We start from the raw sequence: 27,516 nt of genomic DNA, 5'->3' as shown, positions 1-27,516 counted from the left end.
GCCAAGCAAAGGCCCCTTTACCCCCAACATTTAGAGCCTAAATTAAATACCAAAGCTAATGAATAAGCATTTGCACGATCCTTCCAAATGTGAGAGAAGAGATTGCAAAATAAGTCAAGGATTGCTATAACTCATTATGCCTAGTTTTTAAGATTTTTATTTTCCACTTATTGTCTAATGTAATGCAATTGGTAAAGACATGGTAATAATCCTATTTCAATGTCATGCAATTATAGCATTTTTTAAGTGATAAGTTCAATAAACAATAGTGTTAATTATGTGTTCATGGCAAAAAAGTATTTACAATCATATATTCTATTAATAATTAGCACCATTACATTTATGTAAGCGATTTCAAAAAGAATATCAATAGATGCTTTAAGTGCTTTCTTACTCAAAACCAATCTCCTTGTAAATATATAGATGATTGCTTGTTTGATAAAGTGGTATGATTTCGACATTTCATATCCAAGGACAAAAATACAATTGCAAAGTCTCTACATATATTTGCTTGTTTGATAAAGTGGTATGATTTTTGCAAGGACAAAAATACAATTGCAAAGTCTCTACCATATATGTGAACATGTTTATTGATATAGTGGAGCTACATTATAATTGGACATATAAGGGGCATACCTTGTTCTCTCTAGTCTTTAACAAATTCTATCAACTCCACACATGCTAAAACATGGCCTCATTTAGCACTTTGTATGGATTACCATTCATGTTCTATTGATAGATCATCAATATGTATTTATAGCATTCAAGGATATCAAATACCTCTTAACAAAATCTCCAAGAGTTTCTACTAAAAGGTTTGTGAAAGAATATGGCATTTTAATTTTAGATAAAACGCTAGAATGAAATATTCATGTTTATTGTTGTTGATTGGCTTACCAAAATTGCCACTTCAATTCCACCATGGTTCAATTGTTGATTGCTCAAGTAACAAGTCATTTATGTAACTTCCTTCAAGATTCATAAATAACCTATGGAGGAGGCACATGACAAGGATTATAAGTTCATGGGCACCTTTTGAAAGTGCATTTTCTATTCATTCAGCACAAAATTTTCCCCTTCTATTGATCATCCTTGGATAGACAAACAAAAAGATAGGTCAAATAAATAGTTGGAGACTCACTCCAAACATTATTGCTACAATGCCTAAGCTTCTTCAAATCATTTACATTTGCTTGAGCTTTTCTACAACTTTACACATGTTTGCTTTGGGATAGCACCTTTGAAGTTCATGTAATAAGATTCAAAGACCTCTAGCTACTTTTGTAAGATGTCTAAACACAAGCAAACATAAAAGTGTTTAAAATGCAAGATTTACTTCACAAAGCACAAGACCAAACTTGAGAAACTGAGAGATGATGATACGAGGCACATCTTAGTCCTTCAAAAAAGAGTAAAAATTCATTGGAGTTAGCTCCTAGTACAAGGATTTAAAATGTCTTCTATAAGAGTCAATTGAAGCCTTACTTTGCTCTTATTTATGGCCATGCCTAAATAGAATAAGTAGTTGTATAGAACCATTATGGACTAACTAATGTTTATGCCCATGCCTATAGATGAGACCCTTAGAGGGCTAGCCTCCATTCTTGTTGAAATGCCTTATCTATAATTAAAAAAAGTTCACAAGTTTTTTATAAAAGCTACCAAAATCTAAGAAAGATCAAACCTCATGTACATTTTTAGGTTTAAGCTGATTTAAAAATGCTTCTACTTTCTTAGGGTCATCTTTAATTTCTTTTCTTGAGACTATGTATCCTAGATATTCAATTTCAATTTGAAAGAAATCACTTTATTACGGAGGTCAGATGTTCTTGTTTTGTTTCAAATTGAAAGAGATCACTTTTCTCAAGATTGGCATGCACTTAGTTTTGTTTCAAAGGGTTTATTGCCGAGGACAAATATTCTTTATGCTCTTCAATTTTGCTAAAACCAATATATCATCAAAGGAAACAATGACGTATGCTTGTATAACAAGCATTAAACAATCTGCCTTTTCAGACTTACCTCCGTCAATTCAATTCTGTTTACTAGATTGCTTGATCTCATTTATGTCAAAGACATGTTCTCCATTAAGAACTGATTTCTGCTGAGATACAAGAGCCAAATGCCCACAAGGGGCACCTCCCTATCAGAATATTAGCCAATAGAACAAACTGTCACAATGGCATTGTTCTTGCGTGGAGGTACAATAGCTCATGAGTCCAAGTATCAATGAACCTTGATCACACTAGGATCTACCCTATCAACAAGTACCGACCATGATACCCAATGCACATTGAGAAATTACAAGCTGCAAAATCACAAACATAATGTTGTAACCTGGGCTACTAATCAAGAGGCTAAAGGACTAGGCCATGCTGGGCATATTTACTCAGATTCAGATGAATACTCACCTGAATACTGCCGTCTCAAACCATGTCTTAATGACTGCCTAACGTGTTTTTTCGTCTACAGTAACAGACGCTGTAACATACTATTTCTGGATACTCGTGCATGTTATTTATAGAAAAATCAAACCAATATTCATATGGTAGGTACTTTTGGGTTGCTTGATTGTCTTAGATGTACTATCACATGTGCTGGTTTTGATAAAATAAGTTGTTGAGCAATGGTGAATTTGCAACTTCTTGAGGGTTATCTCTGGTAGATTTCGGGTGTGCAGTTCTCTTGATAAATTTCCAAAATAAAGCTACCAGATGTGCATTTAGGGCCAACTTTCACGACTTTGGTAAGTGTATGCAAGACAAGGGATCACATATAAAGACTCAACCCCATTTGAACAGGCACTCGAACAGGTGGATTGCTATCACCATTGTTCACAGGTACTCCCTAATCCATCGTACACGTCTTTCATAAGTTTTGTCAGTCAGGTTCAAAATTGGGACCTTTCCCTTCAAATGGTCAGTACATATCAGCCAGCACTGTGAATCTGTTGTGCTAATTATGCAAACGGTGTTTTATCTTAGACCAGGTTTCATCCATTCAGGAGATCACTCAGACAACCACATAACTGATTTTACCTGTTGGCCAAAGGACAAACTGCTACCTTGAGATTTCAGTTTCATGCCTAACTCTGCTTCATGCAGTCCTGTCTTCGTCTATTTTCCTTGGACTTTTGTTTCCACGTGCAGCAGTATGACTGCCAGTAAGAGTTTCAAAGGAAGTCAAACTGTGAAGGATGTATGAAGATGGCTTCGTGGTATTTTTGCTGGTGCTGTTCACTCCAATTAACCTGTATGGGAAAGAAGGAACACACCCACATGCACGCTCACACCCACCACACTTTGCATTGTGGCATCCCCAAGAGGGAGGATCTGAAACACGGCTCGAGGGTCTAATCATTTCTTGCTCTGATAAACAGTTTCAGTTTCCATGTTGTTAGTCTTACGCACTGAGAATAGCAAAACAACTCCCGTTACCACATTCCTGTCATATCAATCTTAGGTCTTTTCTGCAACCTAGGGAAGTCCCCCATAATTTGCTCAGTATGATGCCTCTCAATAGAACTGTCATGCACGAAGAAGCAATTTGAACCATAGCGGCAGCCTCCTGGTCTATTGAAATACACGCAAAGCTTGTCAAATCTTGGATGAAGTCCCTCTACAGGCATAGCATCACTTCTCACTGAAACAGCTGGAACAGGTCTATTGCTTCCTAAAAGCAGCTGGTTTTTTGGTCCTGGACCATCCACTTGATGCCTTCCCACATCAAAACTTGATGTCAAACCGGCCCTTTCCTTATCAGAACGTGGAAAAGAAAGCATGCCACGACCTTCTACACTGGGCCCTGGTAGCTTATCATGCCTTTCAGCATCATAACTCGGTGGCATAGCATGCCTCGGGGCATCAGAACCTTGTGGCAGAGCATGCCTCAGCCGAGGTTCATCAAAACCAGCTGACGGAACACGCCTTGGAGCATCAAATCCTGACGGCATACTGTGCCTTGACTGTGCTTCATTGTTGCTTGCAACCGTACAAGGTTTTACATTCACACCAGAGTGAAAAAAATGGTTTGGTAACTGTGTCCCATGTCTTCCCACAACTTGCCTCGACGTGCCTTCCGAGGGAGCACCAGAACTACCCCAAAAGTGGTTTCTTCCAGCCTCTTCCTTACTCTGTAGGCCACTTGCATTGTAAATCAGGTTAAGTTTTTTAGTTGGTACGTTTGTCAGCTTTGATCCAGGCAGACCAGCAGCACTGTTATTGACTACCTTAGACTGTTTATTTCTTTCAAACATGGTGACTCCATTTTTCATCGTCAGTGAGAAAAGCTTCTTGTTGGATCCTACGAAATTTTCAATCAGAACAGGATTGGTCAAAATTTTCACTAGCAAATTATGATCGATAGGTGAGCCTCTTTCCTGGGCTTTCAAGACTCCATATGCCGCTGCAGCTGCAGCAGCAACATTCAGGTCTGCTATTTTAAGAAATGCAGAATCTAAGCCAGTACTAGGCTTTGCTGCTGCAGGAGCTGCAGCCATGCACCTTGCTGTCTGTCCTGTGGAGCCTTCTTTGAAAGAATCAGCCTCCTGAATCTGACCTAAGGATTGTCTTTCCTTCATGGACAGAGAGGGCTCAAATTTCGACAAACATCTGGCATGACCTGCATGTGAAATTTGAATAAACACCATGCATCCGTGAAATCAGTAAACATACAGCACATCTCTGATGTCAGAATCACCAAGCTCACAAAATACCTGGGAGAGCCTCTTCATCGGTTTGTTCATTGTCATCTTCAACAGGAATTAATGGTATCTGAGGAATTTGAGTATCCTCAATCTTCGAGTAAACCTCTTGTGGCTCTTCAGGACTGCAAATTTCACAACAATCTAAGCAAATTGGAAGGAAAATTAATTGATTTGTTTTAAATCTGCAAAGGTGCGAATTTAACCTACCTATTTGGGATGGCAGCAATTTGAAAGTAGCAGGCTTCCTGCACATTAATTTCTCTTTGTTTCTCTGCAAGTCCTTCAGAGCTCTCATCCCCCACAGCAACGTGCCATGCATGCTTGCATACAAACTGAAATTTTAAACTGTCATTTCAGAAAACACACAGCAGCACCTATGCCATGAATCCCCCTAAAGACAGAACAGGTGATGCATAGAGTTTCCTGAAGGTCCCCCTCTAACTATGGACAGAAATGACCGGCTTGCTTCATGAAACAGACTCCTGAAGTTTTCCACTTACCTTTTGAGGACACTGCCAAGGTATCTGTAGAGGCACTGCTTTTGGATCAATCTCGGCATTTGACAGAGGCAAGCCTTCAGAACCTGGAAGCATATCCCTTGCTGATATCTGGGTCACAGAATGCATAAATCCACCTTTTTTTCCCTCTAGAAATTTCTGCTGAAGTTCTCTTGATAAATATGGTGCATCTTCTGCAGCAAATAGCCGCACCTAAACAGAGGTAACAAGCATGCCAAAGAAGAACGGTCCTATATCAGATAAAGGTAGATCTAAACTAAAAATGGTGCAGATGCTTGACAGCTTGAGTTCACAACACGTAGCAGCAAATTATGCATTGCCAAAAACATCCTAGAATGTAGAAATTTTAGACAACTTGAAAAAAATGAAACAAAGGGCACAAGAACCAAATGAAAAGAAATTTTGATCCATACACTCATGCAACATGCAAACTTACATTGATTGCTAGCTGAGTAAACACAGTCTACAAGAGGGTGCTGTCACACAGGTAACATTGACCAGAACTCAAAAAAGCGTGATAATTTTTGAAACATGGCCAAAAGCCAAAATACGCAGGGAGAGTATAAGAAAAGGTTAGCATGCTCAAAATAATCCTAGGATACTCTGAGGTTTGAAGAAATGCTCTAAACACAGAAAACACAAAACCAATCATACAACAAAGCACAAACACATAACACAATTAGAGTTAGGGTAACTCAAAGACAATGAACACAATGAATAATGAAGTGAATGAATATTAAATATACAATGCTCATGCAACAAATACACTATGCAATGACTACTAAACCTCAAGGTTCAAACTCTCGTGTCTCTGAGATCAAGGCAAAGGTTATCAGCTGAGAGTGTGTCATACTCCAAACGGATCCCGAATCGCAGCAAAGGCAACCTCCGTATGTCGAACACCAACAAACACAACCAAGGAAGGCTAGATCTAATAGTGTCACTTGGTCTTAAAGACCCATTCAACTCCAATCACCTTCCTATGAGTGGATTGAGTCACAAGATCCCAAGTGCCATTCCACTGAATCACATCCAACTCTTGCTCTCTATCTTGCATGGCACAAGACATCAAACAATAGTTAATACAAACAAGCTCAATGGTGTGTCTGATTTCTTCAAGATCGCCACAAGCCATCCTACGACTACCCTCACTCAGAAACTCCTTCAATCCTTACATCACAAAGTGTATCACATGCCCAACAAGAAGATCAATACTTCCCTCATTGCTCTACCTCTACCAAAGTCTCTAAAATGTCCACCGAGGCCAACTCAACGAGTAAATCTAGTGGTAAAGCAATCTCCTCCTCCATTGATGGTGGAACCTTAAGAGGTAGAGGCTCCAAACGGCATTGGGTCAACTGCCCAACTATCACCTCGATCTCCAAGTATAGGATTCTTAACACCCCCTTTGTAGCTGAAAATTCCACAAACCAAACATCTCAACTCGTGTTTATCTCTTGTAAAATGGAACCATAAAGCCTATATCCCTAGGACTACAAGCTATAACCCACGAACACTTATCATTTAAAAGTCAACTTAAACTCGTTCGTCTATTTCTTCCAAATGTGAACATAAGCATCACACCCAAACACCCTAAAATAAGACACATCCAACTTTTGCCCAAAGTAAGCCTCAAAAGGTGTCATACCAATCACAGCCAATATAGAGGACCAATTAAGGATGTGGACAACAATGGCCATTGTTTTGACCCATGAATACTAAGGTGTTTATCTATGCCTTATCATAGTTTGTGCCATCTCAATCACACTACAATCCTTCTGCTTCAATATCACTCTCCATGAGTGTACTCATGTTGACAAACTCTTGGCATATGTCAAGATCTACATAAAACTTGACTAGCTCATTGAAAACAAACTCCCCTTGCCAATGTTGAGCTAAAAATGCATAAGTTTGACTTAAACAATCCCAAAACATGTTTAATTAATAAAGAAAACCTTTTATTTTAAAGGAAATGCGATCCTGGAGAGTTATTGTGTCCCACATGCAAAACCTTAATTCCAGTGCCCCAAACTTTCTATAAATAGGTATGTAACCCACCACTCTCCCTTAATCTCATTTTTGCAAACTTCAGATCTTTCAACTTATTGCCCACACCTCGAACACGGAGGACATCGCGGTCCAAGCTGGCCATTGTTGTCTACAACAATCCGGTATCTGTTTCCAACCTTCCACCCACTATTCGAAGCTGATCTTAGCCACGTGACTGTTGCATCATCAATCTGCCTACATTTGCTGTTGGAGCTGCCGCTTGCATTGTTTTCTCTCTCCTCCAACTATTGCCCAACCTTTGCTGGCCGCGTTTCACAATTTCCTCTCTTACAATTATCGCCCAACCTAAACAGGCTGCATTGTGTTGTTTTTTCTTTTCTCGCTTGCATTTTTTGTGTCTTTCTCCCGCACTACTATCTACATCATATCAAACCTTCTTTGGCTGCGTTTCTTTGTGTTCGATATCCAAAGGCTACCTTGCTATGTTTCAAGATCCATTTAGAGTACAACACACTCTCCATCTCATTATCCCTACCCTAATCCTCAAGATACAAGAGTTTGAGATGCAATATTCACTCTCTACATAGTGTGATTGCTGCATGAGCATTGTATATTCAACAATCATTCATTTCATTATAATCTGTGTTTATTGTCTTTGAGTTACCCTAACCCTAATTGTGTTCTACACTATCAATTTGTGCTTTCTCATAGAATTGGTATTGTGTTTTTGTGTTTTGAGCATCTTGTCACATAATATTAGAGCCAAGTTCTCTTTGAGAAACCTTGGACTTGATCGCAGAGCTTATTCGCAAAAACAAGAACAACAAAAAAGGTTCAAATGACTTTGAACACCGACACACCACTCCCAACTCCACAACCAAGCGTATCAAGAAGCGAACAATAGTAGGCCCCCCAACTTGCCCCTACTAGATCTAGCATGGGTGGAGAAACTTTGAGCTACCATGAAGTCCATCGATCGTACAAGATTTCAACCACTGTGTACAATCTCATCCTTATGCATAAGGCTCAACAACAAATTGAAGATAAGTCTATGTTTCCTTCTTTAGATTCAGTACACAAAACTATTGACCATGTAGATATGGCAGAATCTCCACTTTGGATTGGCCATCCTTAAGTGAAAACTGACACAGATTACATACCACTTCCATCTTATTTTTTTTCTCCAATGTCAGGTATGCACAATCTTATTTTTGATTATTCTATTCCTCATGGTTGAAGAGATCATCTTAAAAAAGGGGATAATTGAAACCAACCTTCCTTCCATGGATGGGTGGTAAATCCCTGATTACAACTTTCTTACAACAACAAACAATAAATGTAAATCTAAAAATACAAATTTACCTACTGATCTTGAACAATGCACAACCGATTGGCCCCAAAATTGACGCCCCTTTTGGTATTTCTTTAGCTCTAATGAAGAATAAGTTGATTTACAATTGGATACTATTAATCATCTTCACAATCCAAACTCCCCTTGCTGTCCAAAGTGACCAGCAAGTCTTCAATCTGATTTGTCCCTTAATTCGAGTACTTACTTGGCCTTCACCCACTTCATAGATTATGAAAATGCCCCAAATTCAATGGTTGGCTAGTCCTCCACCTGAATTTAGCTGAAATTCACCTTCAACCTGAAAAATCCAAGTCTTGGAGCTTCCAATAGATTATGGAAATGCCCCAAATTCAATGGTTGGCTAGTCCTCCACCTGAATTTAGCTTAAATTCACCTTCAGCCTGAAAAATCGAAGTCTTGAAGCTTCCAATTTTTGGCACACTTTCCGAGACTATTCCTAAACCTTAATTTTTGTTGTAAATTAGATTTACAATAGAAAAATTTACAATTTCTCAACCTCCAAGGATCCAAATGCTAAGATCTTCGAAGCAAGGCTGTGAAATGGCTAGGAGATGAGAGAGAAAGCTATAGAGAGAGAAAATTCAAAGTTTTGTCACGAAGAATGACTAAAAATCAGTCAAATGCAACTGCTGCCCTACCACAACAGCATCAAATGCTCTCGTCGACAACTGAGACATCCAAATCAATTGTCACCTTGTACCTAGACACAATCGCCCAACTGTTGTGGAGGATCTGAATCTACAATCGTTTCCTCAAAACTCACTCGTGGCTAGCTACAATGGCTGAAAATAGACTGTGGCTGCTCACAGCTCATCCACATTTGCTACAACAAGAATGATCTCGTTTTTCCTCTTCTTCAACCTTTTACCAGTCTATATCGGCAAGTTTGCCAAGTGGGAGGCTTCCCAAATGGTTTTTCCAACATTATCCATTATTAAATATTAATTTTTAACCTTTAATTACTGAAAATTAATCTAAGAATTATTTTGGTACCACCGTATATCCTATTTCTTATCCCTCTTCTTATCCTCCACTATCTTATCCACCACCGCATCACTTATCCACATTCACTGACACCTCCATAGTACGAGGGAGTTTCGAAAGCAAGAAACAGAAACGGAAAAAATCAAAGTTTTGACCAAATTTTGAAAACAACGAAACAACGGTTCAAATTGTACACTTAAAAAAATACAGTATTATGTGGATATGTAAATATATCAATGCCTACAACAACATGTATCCAAATTTCATACAAAACTTTGAGTCTTTATGTCATATGATTGAAATCATGATTCATTACACATGTCACGACTTATGACTCACGAGTGAAGATTGAGGAGTTAAGACTAAGAACTCAATGGTTAAAATTTAAGATAGCTTAATGCAATTAAGACTCAATTTTTAAAACTTAAGGCAATAAAATGAATTAGAATTTGACTCATGAATAATCTATGATCTAAGGAGCAATGAAAAACTGGCATCAAGAACAATAGAACAGGAATCAAGAAGCATAATAAGTGGAATCAAGATACAATGATACATATAACTATATCATGTGAATATATCTGTCAAAACTCCAAAGTCCAGTGAGACTATAAGTATCAACATCAATGTACAGCTAGTAACTATAGTCTGGACTGTGCACTACTAAACTGACTCCTGTATATCACGAGTCGTGACTCATGACTCATCCGAACTCTGACTATCTGTGCACCATCTCCTTGTCCAACTTCGAGAACCCTGATCAAGAAGTTGATGAAGCAACCTCATCCTCAAACTCTAGCTCTAACTCTATCTGTGATGTACAACCACATGTGGCCCTGACTGGTGCGCAGATCGGACGCAGGTAGCTCACGTAATGAATTCCCAAAGGTCCCCAAGAACAAAGCACTCTACTTTTTAGCACAAAAACCAATGTAAAAACAAGCACGACATGAGACAAGAGACAAATTGGGTTGAATCTCCCCCATGCCTTGTGTGAGCGCTTCACAAAGCATGTATTTAATATATATTTCCAATCTTTTTGCTCAAAAATAGCCCAATTACAAAAATATGACAAGCTTTTAGCTTTTGAGTTTGCTTTCTACCAAAAATAGGAAAATAAAGCTAATGGACGGTGCCCAAAGAGTCTGGCACGCCCAATCTCAATGTCCAAATAAAAATAACATATCCAGGCGCATAAGCGCATACAAAATAATAATAAATAATCGATGTCTCTATAGACATAACAAAATATAGGCGTGGCGCCTATCAAAATATAGTCCAAAGATCGGAAACCCGCTAGACTCCAATGCTTTCCTCCGCCACTGCTGCTATCTCTACACATCAACTGAAGCATTCACAATCGTTAGTAAAATAACACAATTAAACCGACAAAAGTGAATACCTAACAGTCTTCAGCTACATAAATAAATCAACTGGTTAGAAATAAATCCTAACCTTAATTTATTACGAGTGCGCACTCTAAACTCATAAACGCTTATTAATTTAATATGCATTTTGCGGAATCACCCGCTATGGAATCACCCATGTACACACTAAATTAATGAAACGCCCGAAAAGGACAGGCGTCCCCATCAACTTCTCGCACAAAGAATCCTCTTTGCGTATAAACCCCGGTCATCTAAGTTTACGGAATCCACCGTAAAACCTCACGGAATCCACCGTGGAATATGCCTCCTGGCATCATACCCCCGGGGTGGGATAGCAATTGACCTCAATTGCTATTAGCTCAATGTGGAGCTAACAGAGTGGGGAAAGCATTTAGGTCTCTAGCGTGCATCCATTGTGCTTCTTCTACAAGATGGTTCTTAAATTTCACTAGATATCTAGAGTACCTTCGGCCAGTTCTAGTGGTCATGTAATCAGTGTCTATAATGGCTTCTGGTTCAAGGATTTCAGTCTCTTCTTCTAGTAAAGGTGGGTTTTCATAGACAGGGTGGATAGGTAATTGTCCTCTAAATAGTCTCAATAAACTAATATGAAAGGTATTATGAATTTTCCAATGTGATGGCAGTTCTAACTTGAATGCATTGTCATTAATCTTATGAATGATTCTAAATGGTCCGTAGAATCTAGAGGCTAATTTGACAACTGGATGTCTATCTACACTTTGCAGTCTACGCTTTTCTATTCTAAACCAAACATAATCATCAATTTTGAAATTCATGGCTTGTCTTTTCTTGTTGGCTTGTTTGGTATATGATTGTTGGGCTTTAGCAATCATATCCTTTACCTCATCAAAAATAGTGTTATGCATAACAGCAATATCATCGGCACTTTGTATTCTATTAGACAAAGATGCAACAGGTGTAGATAATCTATGTCCATAAATAACTTCAAAAGGTGCTTTCTTTGTAGATGTGTGCGGTGTATTATTGTAAGCAAACTGTAATAAATGCAAATGAGTATCCCATGTTTGAGGTTTAGAGATAGTGTATGCACGTAAAATATCTAAAATAGTGCTATTTGTGGCTTCTGTTTGTCCATTTGTTTCTGGATGAAATGCAGATGAAAAATCAATCTTTGTGCCTAGATTTGCAAACAGTGTAATCCAGAAATTATTACAAAATCTAAAATCTCTATCTGAAATAATCACTTTCGGCAATCCATGGTTAGTAAAAACAGTTTTCAAAAATAACTGTGCTGCTTGTGATACTGTTAAAGTTTTCTTACATGCAATGAAATATGCTTGCTTACTAAATCTATCTACAATTGTCCAAATCATGTCATGGTTAGATTTAGTATTTAGTAAGCCAGTAATGAAATCCATAGATATATGTTCCCAAGGTTTAGATGGAATAGATAAAGGCATTAATAACCCATACTGTTTACCATGATGTCTCTTTATTCTTTGACAAATCAAACATTCAGAAACAAAATTAGACACATCTGCATCCATATGCGGCCAATAAAAATCTTCAGTTAACATGCGTAATGTAGAGATGATACCTCTATGACCTTGATATGGGGGACAATGAATTTCATTCAAAACAAAAGATCGGAATGGAATAGTAACACACAGTCTCTTTTCAAAGAACATAAATCCATCATTATATGACAATGAATCAACAGGAATGAAATTATTTTGAACTAATTTTTGCCAATCAGAATGAAAAGTAATATCCTGGTGATATGTGTCTTTCATAGCAATCAAAGAATCAAAAGATATGATAGAAATGTTATGAATTGCAGGTCTTCTACTTAATACATCAGCAACTACATTTTCTTTTCCAGGTTGGTATTGAATGATAGGATGGAAACTTTGAATGAATGAAGCCCATTTGATATGGCGGTCAGAAATTTGGGGTTGGCTAAGTAGATGTCTAATGCTTTGCTGGTCGGTCTTTATCATGAATTCTGAACCCATTAAATAATGCTTCCATTGTTTCAATGCTTGGACAACTGCTAAGAGTTCCTTGTCATAAGTGGAATATTTGAGCTCAGAGGGTTTCAGCTTAGAACTAGAATATGCTATTGGATGGTTATCTTGCATTAACACGGCTCCTATTCCTGATCCGCTAGCATCAGTCACAACTAAAAAGAATGGTCTGTTAAAGTCAGGCAATTGTAGGACAGGGGCATTGGTCAATGCACGTTTAAGTAAATCAAAGGATTTCTGCTGGTTTTCAGTCCATTGATAAACAATGCCTTTCTTAAGAAGTTTGGTCAGTGGTAAAGCAAGTAATGAGAAATTACGTACAAACTTCCTATAGAAACTAGCAAGACCAAGGAATGAGCGTAATTCATGTACATTTTTAGGAATAGGCCAATGCAATATTGCGTCAATTTTCTTAGGATCAACTTTTATTCCTTCTTCTGATACAATATGACCTAGATATTTTATTTCTGTCTTAAAGAATTCACTCTTGTCAGGATTTGCAAACAATTGATTTTCTTTCAGTAATTGAAAAACTAATGATAAATGCTCATAATGCTCTTTTTCACTTTGACTGAATACTAAAATATCATCAAAGAAAACAATCACACAATATTGATATTTTAGAAAAATACGGTTCATCATTCTACTGAAAGTAGCAGGTGCATTAGTTAATCCGAATGGCATAACTAAGAATTCGTAATGGCCAAACTGTGTCCTGAATGCAGTCTTAAATATGTCGGATCTATCTAGCCTCACCTGATGATATCCAGATTTAAGATCAATTTTACTAAATATAGAAGATCCTTGCAGCTTGTCCATAAGGTCATCAACTCTAGGTATAGGATACCTATTCTTTACAGTGATCTTGTTTAATGCTCGGTAGTCAATACACATCCGATAAGTATTATTCTTTTTCTTGACTAGGAGCACAGGTGCACCGAATGGAGAACTGCTAGGTCGAATTAAACCTCTATTTAGTAATTCTTCTACTTGAGTCTGGATTTCTTTTTGCTCTATTTGATTGTGCCTATATGGGGCTTTGCAAGGTGGTTGTGTGCCAGGTATTAGGTCAATCTTATGGTCTTCTGGACGTGATGGAGGTAAACCGGGTGGTAGGTATTCTGCAAAACAGTCCTTAAAATATCCAAGAAATTCCTTATGTCTAGGGTGCATATGAGTTTCTTTTGCGTGCAATTCATTCACCCAAATGAGATATGATTTAGTGTTCTTGCGTAGTGCACGTTTTGCTTGAGTATGCGAAAGCAGTGGAAACATATGAGATGCATGCATACCAAATAAGGTAATAGATTTTCCTTGAAAATTAATATTCATTGTGTGCGTAGAATAATCTATATTGGGATTATGTTGGTGTCTCCATAGCATTCCTAGAATAATGTCGCTAGACTGTAATGGGACAACTAAGAAATTTCTTCTTTCAATATATGGACCAATTTGAATTTCTAGATCTTGAACTTCTTGTGTGCCATTGTACCTAGTACTTAAAAATGCAGCCTTTATGCGATAATGCGTAGGTACTGTATGCAATTTTAATTCCTTTACCAATTTTGCTGAAATAAAGTCATGCGTACTACCGTCATCATGCAATACAGTTCTTTCTTTTCCATGCACCATACATTTCATAGTCAACAATGAATGTAAAGTAGGCATACCTGGTAAAGTGTCGGAAGTAGTAGTAGGATCATATTCTTCTTCAGTGAAATCCGGCATATCCTCATGCTCGTCTTCGTCCATAGCTCCAAGGTAGTTGATATGTGCTGATGGCTTCTTTGAATGACAATTTGCTGCGAGATGGCCTGGCTGGTGACACTTGTAGCATACGATAGGCTTGGCTTTGGTCACATTATTTGCAATGGCTGGGAGTCTGGGTATATTTGGATTTGCTTGTTGAATAGGCTTAGGATTTGGATTGACAGTGGATGGTATTGCAGGTGGTTTAGGCCAATTCTTGCGGAAAGATGGTGATGAAAAACGACCTGGATTAAACCTTCTGAAATTTGAATTGAATTGTTTAGATCCATAATTACCGTTTGCTTGAAATGGCTGTGGTCGTCGATCTCTTCCACGTAACTTATCTTCAGTGTCGTGAGCTAAGGAGATGGCATCTTCAAGGGTAGCAGGCTTGAACATATTCACCTCAGCGTAGTAATGTCCAAGAAGTCCAGACATGTACTTCCGCTTATGTGTCGTCTCTGGTACGTCTTCAAGCATGCGTAGCTGTAGAAGTGCATTCCAAAAACGCTCTGTATACTGTGGAATAGGCTCACGGTCGCGTTGTTGAAGTAAATCCCATTGCTTGATAGCCTTCTCATGAAATTGCGGTGGAAGAAAATTTTGCATGAACTTCTTCTTAAAATCTTCCCATGTAGCAGGACATTCTATACTCTTGCGGACGACAGTCCACCAAAGTGATGCTCTATCTATCAGATGATTAGTAACACACTTGATTTTATCTTTCTCAGGATAAGTTTCCTCATGGAAATAGTCATCAAACTGGCTAATGAATGATAAAACAGTCTTTCCTTCTCTTATGCCATTGAAAGTGCGAAACTTGAAACTTCGTTTACTTATCTTGGATTCCTTGCGAATGGTTTGTGCTTCAAGAGTGGCGTCGATGGTACGGCGTATCAAATCTTCAGCTTGGGGTTCTTCTTTATCAGTGGACGCTCCTTGTAGCTTTGTCAATTGCGCTTGCAAGGCTTGCCTAGCTCTTCGCTCTTCGTCCAATTGTAACATGATAAGATCCAGCTTTTGTTCCATGGTAGGCTCGGGTAGGTCGTCTTCAGCCATAGGATCATCCATATATGGAGTAGTCATCCTGTAAAACTCAACAAACCTTTCTCACTCAAAATCAGTTAGCGGGATGAGCGTAGCTCAAATTTGGGGTTACAAGGCTATGTATTTTTGGGTATTTTCTTCTTCAATTTTCAGAAATTCTGAAATATTTCTGTCTCCGTTTGCTGAAAGTACTTCAACGAACTTGTAGATAGGTAAAACAGCTTGCTGCGAACAACTTTCCAGTTCTGAGTTTTTGCAAACGAACAAGTCTTCTATGAGTTTTAAGCACTAGTCAGTTCTGATTTAGTCTGACTTGCAAAGTTGCAGACTTAACAGACTTGCAGGGTTGTTGACTTCCTGGACTTAGCCGATTTGCAGGACTTGCAGTACTTAATTAGTGTCGACTTGCGAAACTTGTCTTCTGGAGTGCGTGACCGAGAGTTTGCAGACTTGTCTGCCCAGTAGAACTTGCAGAGTAGCTTGATGACTTAAGCTTAATAAATTAAGCTTAAGCTAATAAGCTTAAGAAGGCGCCGTTTTTTTCTGATCGTGGGGGGGGGGGCCGTTTTTGATTCCGCGCGATTTTCGGGATGCTCCTCCTCTTGCCTCGATTCAACGTTTTAAAGCTAATAAGCTTCTTAAGCTTAAAACTAAGCTTTTTTAATGAAGAAATAGATATGGCTCTTACTGGTTTATCACGACTTGTTCATGAAGATGAGGGAGTGGTCCTCCGCCGACAGAGAGTGGTCCTTCGCGATCTGACAGTGGAAATAGGGGTTCTTGATCGCCAGAAGTCTGCCTGTATCGACGGTTCGCGACGAGATTGACTGTAGAGGCCGTTTGTTCTTGGAGCTCCACCTTCGCCCGAGATTGGTAGCGATTGGAAGCCCTTGATCTCTGCTCCGCTCTGATACCACTGGTGCGCAGATCGGACGCAGGTAGCTCACGTAATGAATTCCCAAAGGTCCCCAAGAACAAAGCACTCTACTTTTTAGCACAAAAACCAATGTAAAAACAAGCACGACATGAGACAAGAGACAAATTGGGTTGAATCTCCCCCATGCCTTGTGTGAGCGCTTCACAAAGCATGTATTTAATATATATTTCCAATCTTTTTGCTCAAAAATAGCCCAATTACAAAAATATGACAAGCTTTTAGCTTTTGAGTTTGCTTTCTACCAAAAATAGGAAAATAAAGCTAATGGACGGTGCCCAAAGAGTCTGGCACGCCCAATCTCAATGTCCAAATAAAAATAACATATCCAGACGCATAAGCGCATACAAAATAATAATAAATAATCGATGTCTCTATAGACATAACAAAATATAGGCGTGGCGCCTATCAAAATATAGTCCAAAGATCGGAAACCCGCTAGACTCCAATGCTTTCCTCCGCCACTGCTGCTATCTCTACACATCAACTGAAGCATTCACAATCGTTAGTAAAATAACACAATTAAACCGACAAAAGTGAATACCTAGCAGTCTTCAGCTACATAAATAAATCAACTGGTTAGAAATAAATCTTAACCTTAATTTATTACGAGTGCGCACTCTAAACTCATAAACGCTTATTAATTTAATATGCATTTTGCAGAATCACCCGCTATGGAATCACCCATGTACACACTAAATTAATGAAACGCCTGAAAAGGATAGGCGTCCCCATCAACTTCTCGCACAAAGAATCCTCTTTGCGTATGAGCCCCAGTCATCTAAGTTTACGGAATCCACCGTAAAACCTCACGGAATCCACCGTGGAATATGCCTCCTGGCATCACTGACTCTAACCCTCCTCTGTGCACGAGTCTCATGCACCAGTGCTGATAGCTCCTCATAAAGCATGGAGTAGATATCCCTATCTCCTGTGGTATCTGTGAAATGTCATGCACCTTCTCTATATCAATCTTGTTAACATTCACCTGCAAAGATGAATGAGACAAAGATATATCATATGAGAGAAGATTCAACATGTTCAATGTTTATATTTATCACAATTTACAATCCAACTTTCAAGTAAATTAGCAATGTCAAGTGTCAAGGACTCAAGGTTAAAAAGTTAATTATGCATAATACTAATCATTACCAATTTACTTGTGAAGACTCAAGGAACAGAGCGATTCTCTCAAAAAGCTGAAGATTACAATGGCAAACCACTAAACGCTCCAACTGAGCAATTGTGAGATTTTTATTTTTATTTTTGTGAAAGAGAGTCCATGTGCTTCAATTCCTCTCAATAGGCCTTGAACTACAATCTTGTGAGAGGATTTAAATGGCAATGCGTTTCTATTCAAATTTAAAAGATTGAGGTTAAGTAATTGACAATTACTAATATGCAAGCCACAAAATCAACATTTGAGTGGACAATAGATTATAGAACCTATTACCTAGGTTACATAATCCATTAGATAATCAAGATTCAAAATATAAAAGTCACCAATCACATAGCAAAATAGAAGCACAATTATCGTATTTCTCCCATTGAGACAGACTGAAGCTATGTCTCTCAAAGCCTAGTTATGGATCAACCAAAATGAAGAGAATGATTTTGAAATGCCAGCATATTGTCCTCTACTCTCCTCGTCATATCTATAGCATCCCCTGTGAGACGCCTCATGTACTCTATGAAACCCTCCTCTAACTCCTCGCTAGTATACTACTACTCACTACGCCAAAAGGAATACAAGATATGTGCGATAGCATCGATTGATTTATGGAACCAATCCCATCATGCATTCCACACTGCACGAATCTCATATATCCTTCAAAGCAAAGGATAACGAATCATAGATAGCATCGATTGATTTATGGAACCAATCCCATCATACATTCCACACTGCACGAATCTCATATATCCTTCAAAGCAAAGGATAATGAATCATAGATAAAATAAGTTAAAAACTTGGAAGTTAAAATAATGATCAATCATCAAGAAGTCATTAATACCAAATAATTACATGTGTAAAAGTTAAATAAAAACTTACTTGTCTTGGAACAAAAAGTTGTTGCGAGCAAAGCCTCAACAATTTTATCCATATACTCATATAGAAGCCCCAAAGTACTCCCCTCCATATTAGTGATACATAATACAATGTAAATAAGAGTACGACTTTTCACCAATGTCTCTACCTTAACCCACCAACTCTCATTTAAAATATTATGCCTAAAAGCAAGAGCCTTTAGAGACTCTCTCTCACTCCATATAAGTCATTCTTGGCATGCAATGGTCCGTATCAAATTTGGACCGCGACCTGTATTAACATCTCTAATACAATAAACATATAAGCAAATCTAGTAGTGGAGAGCTTTAATAGCTCAAGTGTACCATTGGCTCGAAACATGCTTATGATGAATGGCCACTTTTTCACAAATCTTACCATGCTTATTACCATCTTAAAAATATCATCCATCCAAGATATTTACCCAACATCTTCAAAAAGCAAGTCAAGACAATGTCTATCACCACCGACATCACATTGAACTCCTACGTCCATGATGACCTGTCGCATATGCTCCGAACTCAAATCACAATCTGACACACTAGACCATTAGTACCAAAACGGACCACAAGATCGTGAAACAACGGTCTGCCGTTTTCGTTCCGGTTCGAAATGACCGGTCTATTTCAACAACTCCGAAATGACATTTCAAGAAACTATGGACACCTCACGGTTCTAGCTTCTCGTCTACCAAAAACTCATTCAACGACAAAACTCATTTCGACGAGTCTAACTATACCACTTAGTCTAATTTGATGAGGCATGTACTAGACTCCCAAAACATATGGGATCTTGTGTAGGATTTAAAACCCCAACCCAATCCGGCACTTGTTCCATAAAAGGTCGTCCGCTTTCGTTGCGGTCCAAAATGGTTGATCTATTTCAACAGCTCCAAAACGACGTTTCAGGATACTATGGACATCTCATGGTTCTAGCTTCTCATCTACCAAGAACTCATTCAACAACAAAACTCGTTTCAACGAGTCTAACTACACCACTTGGTCTAATTTGATGAGGCATGTCCTAGACTCCCAAAACCTATGGAATCTTGTATAGGATTTGAAACCCCAACCCGATCCCGCACTTGTTCCATAAAAGGTCGTCCACTCAAGAAAGGCTCGTAATGCCTCCACTATAGTTGAGTGGATATAAGGCTTACTACCTAAGTTTCATTCTCAGCTTCAACATTTCGACTTAGCATCGAAGTATTAGACACACTTGACTGACCACTATGCGGCTTAAGATAGGACCCATCGCATTAATCTTGACCATGAGCTTCAAATTTTCACTATTAATGATAAATATGACCTTAAGGTCAAGTTGTCTAAGTATCAACGTAGAGTCTCCTAATGACCAAGTCACATTGTTCTTAAACAAGCTGCCAAGGAAATACTTTAACTTTGTGCAACATGTCATCTCATAATACACTATGCCCACATTCTATAGATTTGAGTGTCAGCTCTCGTGATATGCTAGACTATTCGATCAATTTTATGGAACATCTCCTATAGTGGAGGCTATTGTTGTCACTTCTCAAAAGGGACAACAAGGGAAAGATAAAAAGCCTCAAAATTCCACTCAGACCTCATCTAATGAGACCCAAGTAAACAGTCAATCCTCTCTTGAACTACGGTGATAGAATGTACCTAAGAAAAATAAGTATTGCCATCATTGTCAAAAGACTGGCCATTTTGACAACAAGAGTCGATCAAAGGCAAGAGACACACAACCAAAATCAAAGAATCAAACCCCTGCACCCTAACAAGGTAACCCTTAGCAAGAAAAGCAAGGTGGTAGCAACCAATCTCAAAGGCCATGGAAATCTCAATCTTACATTGCCACCGATCAACAATCACAATCGACAACATTCTCAACGCCAGAGGACTTGTCTAATTGATCTACAATGGTCCACATCGTCTCTTTAGATATACATTTGATGCAAATCTTAACCATATCTCTAAGTTGTCTTTTGATAAGACGATCACAAAGGCCCACTTGTCATAGCCAAGCACTTCTGCTCCTACTTAGACTCTGAACAATGGAGCTACTCATTACATGACCCCTATAGATGGCATTCTTCTCACCAAACATCCTGCAACTAGGAAAGTCACAATAGAAAACAACTACTCAATCAAGATCCAAGCTTGTGATTACATCAATTTTGCTACTGATGAAGGCCAAGATCTCGCTACACAAGACAACATTTATCATGTCCTCCAACTTGGGATTAACTTACTGTTTGTTCAACAACTTTGTCAGTTGGGGCAAGCAGTCTTTTTTCCATTGACTATCATCGAAGTCATTGATGACAAGACTAGTTTAGTCATTGCTCACGACAAGGCACAACCTAATGGCCTCTATCACACGACACACTTTCTTACAGTGCCAACAGTCGAGAACTCGAAGTTCCATTCCTTCCAAGGTTTAGCAACTACACGAGAGCCTTTGAGCATTGAGCGTCTTTGGTATTACTTCTTAGGACATCTTGGATACAACTCTCATTAGGAGTTGTATCACCAAATGGTTGATGGCATTCTCCACCTAAAGCTATCTTGAGAGGTTTATAAAGAATATCACCTAGGTAAGCAATCCCTTATCCCATTTCCACAAAAGTCCACTCATAGAGTGAAGCCTCCATTGAGATTGATTCACATTGATCTTTGTGACCCAACGCCTGCAAGCAATCCCTTACCCCATTTTCACAAAAGTCCACTCATAAAGTGAAGCCTCCATTGAGATTGATTCACATTGATCTTTGTGACCCAACGCCCGCTACCGCCTTAAATGGTACGCTTTACTTCTTGATGATAGTGGATGATTTCTCTTGATACATGTGGATGTACTTTCTCAAGCAAAAGTCTAATGCTTTCATCTATTTCAATACTTCGGTGCTACTAGTTCATAACCAAACTCAACGTCGTGTAGGTATCCTAAGGAGTAATAACAGTGGTGAGTTTATCTCCCACAAGTTTTTTAAATTTCTATAGGAGTATGGCATTTCTCACCAGCTCACCTCTACCAACTCTCCTCTTCAAAATGGAGTCGTAGAGCGTAGGAACCGAATAGTTTTAAACATGGCACACTCTACTATTCACAGCAAAGCTTTCCAATTGTCTATGGGTTGAGGCTCTTAGCACTGCAATGTACATCCTCAATCGATGCCCAACCGCGGCGTCCCTCAATGGGCTCTCTAGGAGGCATTCTTTGGCAAGAGACATGTTTTCCAACTCAGAGTCTTTCAAAGTTGTGTATACACACACACGCCTGATAACAAGATAAAAATTCTCAATCCTCGAGCTGATCTATTGATCTTTGTGGATTATTCTTCCGAAGCAAAAGCCTATCATTTGTTTGATCCTCAAGCAAACAAGGTGGTCGTTAGAAGGGATGTTGTCTTTGATGAGAGAGACATAATGCAATCTTATACACCGGACTTTGAGTCCTTACCTCCGCCCACATCTTCAAACATTGTGCCTTTTGAGCCGGATTTACTACCGGCTCTTGACCTTCTTACAAATTCTTTCGCTCCCAAGTCCCCCTCTACAAGACCCATTACCTCACTAGTACCAACAAACTCTACAGGATGCGGGGATACTTCCATCAGATTACTCTCCAAAAGGATCCTCAAAGATTTGCTCCCCCTCAAGCTTTATATACTTCAATCTTTGCGACTGATTACATTGAGCCGGACAATTAGCACGAGGCTCTCCAAGACCCTCTGTGGCATAAGGCCATGGAGAAAAAACTGGATAGTATTGATCAGTGTCGTGCCGCTACGCGAATACAATGTGAAAAACTCTATTCTTATTGATCTAGAGAGTCAATGCCATATTAATCATAGGTGTCAATGTCCATAGTATGAATGGTTCAAAAATACTAGATTTGTCAATAATTTTAGCTTATTTTTTATATTTTTTAATATTATTTCTTGTAAATATCCTAAAAAGCTGTAGAAAACTTCTAAAATAGAATGACATGCAAAAAGCAAGTTGCTTTTTCAACTAATTTGAGAGATTTCATGCAAAAAGAAGGATTAAATAAATCATGCACGTTGCAATCGCAATTTACAAGCAACAAATAGCACTCCGAACTGGGAGAATGAGCCATTAAGAGGAGTTTTAACCAAACATCCTAGGGTTGTACCTCCCTTTTAGAGTCAACGGAACCATCAGATTTACGATCTGAGCAACAAAGAAAAAGCTACCGTTTGATGCATTTTTTTTTCTACAAGGAAGCTCCAAGAGATCTAATGCTTGGAGATAGCTTCTGAGTAGTGCCAACAAGGAATTTCAAGTTCTATCAATAAATAGTACTTTGATTCATTGAACTTTATCTTTATCTTGTGTACCTCTCATCTATTCTTTTTCTTCTCTTCTATCTCCTATTCTCTACTTCCTTCTATCTCTAATCCCCAGTGGATACAACCTTTCAACTAAAACCTCTCCGACATTGGTGAACCTGACGTGAAAGATTATCAAAAGAAAAGACAAGATGAAAGAACCTTCAAGCACAATCTCTAGTGATGTTTTGCAACAATTAATACAGAATATGAACATGCTTATGCGAGTACAACAACAAGTGATGCAAACTTCTGCTCAAATAGAAGTTGTTGTGATGAATGCTTTGCAAGCAATTAAGCGTGAGATGAAGTTATTTAATAGCAAGAATGTATCTGCATATGTACATATCTATGCTCAAAAGGTGAAGTTCTTTGGGATGGCTCAACTTACATGGAACCAATATTTTTTACGAATCACTGTACATGAATTAAAAGCCCGAATTATTGAATTATACATGCAAGATGCTGACTGGATAGCTTTCAAGAAGACACTGAGGGAAAAATTTTACATTTAAGACACCAGTTTGATTACCCACAAGACTTTCCAAGAGTGGATTCTACAACTTAATAAGGATCTTGTAGCTATAGAGTTATTAAGAGAATTGAAAAGTTGGTTTGAACAGCTAGATCTTACAAAATAACAAGCTCTTGCAAGTCAGAAGATTGAATTGTTTCTACAAACAACAGATCCTAAGCTTCAAGAGAAGCTTCATGATTTGCTAAAGGATCAAACTACAAAGACACATCTTAAAACAAAGTGAAGGCATATTAAAGAAGTTGTTACTGCACTAGTAAAAAAACATAGAAAAAAAGAAAGATTGCATGTCTCTAACTTGCCCACTGTTACGAGCAAAACAGTTAATGTATCCAATAAGTCACCCACTTCTGTGGCTAATCCTATGGTTGCACCTGTTGTTTCCAGCATTAGGAAAGATATACTAGATGAATTGGTCAAAGGCATGCGAGATCTTCAATTGAAGGTTGTAAAATTGAATGAGAAATTACAAAAGAAAAGGGAATGAGCAACAGCTTCTAAACCAAGAAAAAGATATATATGGTGTGATAGTTTGCAACATGAAAAGAGGGATTATGCTGCTTATCAAGAGGCCTTGGCACAACAGCTCATCTTTTGAAAAGATGGCAAGATCCATGCACAAAAAATGGAATTGTCTTCTCTTGCTTTGAATTTTGAAAAGGAAGGTATACAAAATTTGTTGAAAGACTTAGCTATCCAAAATGCTTATGCAATTGTACATGCTATTACTTTTGGTTTACAATTGGATAGAATGTCTGGCCAAGTGATGGTTGGTCCAAAGGCTGCAATATGAACACATGCTTTGCATGCAACTGAAAAGAGAAAAGTTACTCATAGTGAAATGTCTCATGCAAGGCAAGAAATTGGCGACATAACTAGCTAGAAATCATCAGTAGATGCATATTTAGCAAAGATGCAAAGCACGGATGTACTTATGGAAGAGAAACGAAAGAGAAATAAAGATAATACATGGATATCTAAGAGAGTGACAAGAAGAAGTGTAGACCAATCTAAAGCTACAAATCAACCACCTCACGAGCATGTTATGGAAGAGGTTGGTCAAGAGCAAAAACAAGATAGCAAACAAGAGGACAAAAAGAACGGTAAGCAGCCAAGATATAAGCTACACTCTAATATTAAGAGCCACGGATACCTTGAAAGATCCTGTAGTAGAAGAGTTAACCATTGTATCTGTAGATTTTCTTAATGTATCTGAAAAGGTTTATAAAGCTCATGTTTTACTTGATACAAGAACTCAAATAGAGATTGGTGACTTGTTGAATGCACATGATTTGCAACATAAAGTTATCATTTTTAAGACAATTCATAAGCTCGAGGATGTCTTTAGAGGATGTTAGATGTGATGCTCCACAAATGGAAAATGTTTCGGATGCTTTGTCAGAAGACCTTGATAGGCAATTCAAAGATGCTTCAAGATATGGACTACTTCACAATTTTTGATAATGGTCAACATGTGTTGGATACAAGTGAGGCTATGTTTATGTTTGATACGATACACAATTGTCAATATAAGCAAATTTCTATGCGTTGGACTTTGAAAGAGAAGACATATTGCTATGTACTTGTTGATGGGTGCATTGATAGCTTGTATATAAAGGTTTCACAACCTCTAGTGTATGATACGCACCCAAGGCCTTATGACCCTAGAGGGGATACTAGATGTGGCTCAAGAGTTGTACAAATACTGAGTATTTGATCTATAATCCAAGGGAATATCTTTTTATGTGCATGATGAGCGGCAAGTTGATGCTATGGATGTTTAACCCAAGTGGATGTCTCCATGGTACATATCGGAGGACGTGCATGTTCAGAGGGGATGGATGTTATGCTGCTACACCGACACAGTGTGGAAAAAACATAAAATGCATCATCATCTGACTTTCTTATTGATCTAGAGAATCAATGTCATCTTAGTCATTAGTGCTAGTATCCGTGGTATGGATGGTTCAAAAATACTAGATTTTTGAACAAGTTTAGCATGTTTTTAATATTTTGGATATTATTTTTTATAAATATACTAAAAAGCTATGAAAACTTCTAGAATAGAATGACATGTAAAAAGTAAGTTGCTTTTTCAACCAATTTTAAAGATTTCATACAAAAAGAAGGATTGGTAAAATTGCACTCGTCATGATCATAATTTACAGGCAACGAACAACACTCTGAACTGAGTAGCAAAGAAGAAGCTATTGTTTGATGAACGGTTTTGGTCTACAAGGAAGACCTAAGATATCTAATGCTTGGAGATTGCTTCCGAGTAGTGCCAAACAAGAAATTTCAGGTTCTATCAATACATAGTACTTTGATTCATTGTGCTTTGTCTTTATCTTTTGTACCTCTTGTCTATTCTTTTTCTTCTCTTCCATCTTCTATTCTCTACTTCCTTCTATCACTGATCCCCAATGAATACGACCTTTCAACTAAAATCCCTCCAACACCGAAATGAGACTCAGACCTTGGTGCATCATCTTAGTCATAAGAAGATCATCGAAACAAAGTGGATTTTTAAGACCAAGCTAAAAACTAACGGGACTCTAAACAAGTAAAAGATTCACCTTGTAGTGCAAGGTTTTCACCAAAAGCAAGGTATTAATTATGAAAAGACCTTCATATCCACTGCTCAAATAATATCTTTGTGTTTACTAGTTACACTTGCCGCTTACCACAATTGGCCACTATACTAGATGGATGTCAAGAACGCTTTTCTAAATGGTTATTTGCAAGAGAAAGTCTATGTGAAGCAATCACCTAAATTTTCTTCTACAAACTGTCTGGATAAGGTATTATGTTTGTGAAAAGCTTTTTATGGACTCAAGTAAGCTCCAAGTTCTTGGATCTAACGGGTGACGAGTTCTTATAAACTCATGGATATCATTCTACCCCTTATGATCCAAATCTCTATGTACGCACTTACATGCGCAGAAATCAACTACATATCCTATTGTACTTCGATGACTTACTTATCATTGGCTCAAATTCTGCTGCCATAGCAAAAGTTAAGACCAAGCTTTATACTAACTTCGAGATGACTAACCTCGGTCTATTACCTTATTTCTTAGGGATAAAGGTAGTTTATTCTAGGAAAAGTATTTGTATCTCACAACAAAAGTGCGTCCTTCAACTAAACAAACAATATTATACAAATCAAACACAACCTGTGGTCACACCTTTTGACCCCACTCTCCATCTGTTGAAGAGTGCCCTAGATCAATCCTTCAATGCATACACCCATTGATCTATTAAAGGAAAGCTTCTTTGGTTGATTCATATTAGGCCAAACTTAGAATACTCAATTAGTATACTTAGTCAATATTTCTCAACACCTAGGATGTTACATTGAATTGCTTGTCTTTGTGTGTTGAGATATTTGTGGTGTACTTTTCATTATAAGCTTACTTATGGATATGGTTTATGCTTGCAAGGTTACATCGATTCTAATTGAGCAAGAGATCCTAAGACCTGACATTCCCATGGTAGTTACCTCTTTTCCTTGGATACGGCTCCCATTTTTTAGTTAAGCCATAAGCAAGAGACTATGGCAACTTCCATGACAAAGACTAAGTATAGAACTCTCTTTTATGCTACCACTGAGAGCATCTATTTGAGGAGCTTGCTAGCTATGCTTCAATTCCCTTGTGTTTCTCCTACAATTGTCTGATGCGACAACCAAAGTATCCTTGCCCTTGCAAACAACCCAATCATCACTCCTCGGACGCGACATATGGGAGTTCACTTCCACTTCACCAGAGAGTAAGTTGAGCCAGGCACTATTCACCTAGAGTTTGTGCTTTCAAGCAATAATTTTACAAACATTTTAATCAAAGCCATCAATCAGCCATT

The 27,516-nt window shown here is 38.2% G+C and overlaps 1 protein-coding gene across 2 annotated transcripts in view; it reads right to left on the bottom strand.

The window, feature by feature from the left end:
* Window positions 1-2,121: 2,121 nt before the first annotated feature.
* Window positions 2,122-27,516, bottom strand: part of LOC148037610 (zinc finger CCCH domain-containing protein 30-like) — a 29,616-nt gene continuing 4,221 nt past the window's right edge. The window contains exons 1-5 of one of the 2 annotated variants that reach the window (XM_087676561.1): window positions 14,657-14,849; window positions 5,206-5,415; window positions 4,913-5,037; window positions 4,715-4,827; window positions 2,122-4,620 (exon numbers count right to left, since the gene is read on the bottom strand). In XM_087676561.1, coding sequence (XP_087532687.1) covers window positions 3,434-4,620; window positions 4,715-4,827; window positions 4,913-5,037; window positions 5,206-5,415; window positions 14,657-14,722 — 1,701 coding nt within the window. In that variant the 5' untranslated portion in view covers window positions 14,723-14,849 and the 3' untranslated portion in view covers window positions 2,122-3,433. Of the gene's footprint in view, window positions 4,621-4,714; window positions 4,828-4,912; window positions 5,038-5,205; window positions 5,416-14,656; window positions 14,850-27,516 lie in introns of those variants that run through there. The other variant, XM_087676562.1, reaches the window with a different exon arrangement.

The sequence above is a fragment of the Lygodium microphyllum genome, chromosome 4 (assembly GCF_053477565.2).
Source record: "Lygodium microphyllum isolate KBCC chromosome 4, Lygodium_microphyllum_v1.1.10, whole genome shotgun sequence".
Lineage (NCBI taxonomy): Eukaryota > Viridiplantae > Streptophyta > Polypodiopsida > Schizaeales > Lygodiaceae > Lygodium > Lygodium microphyllum.
Note: the sequence above shows the minus strand (reverse complement) of the source record. Positions and strands in the feature narration are given on the sequence as shown.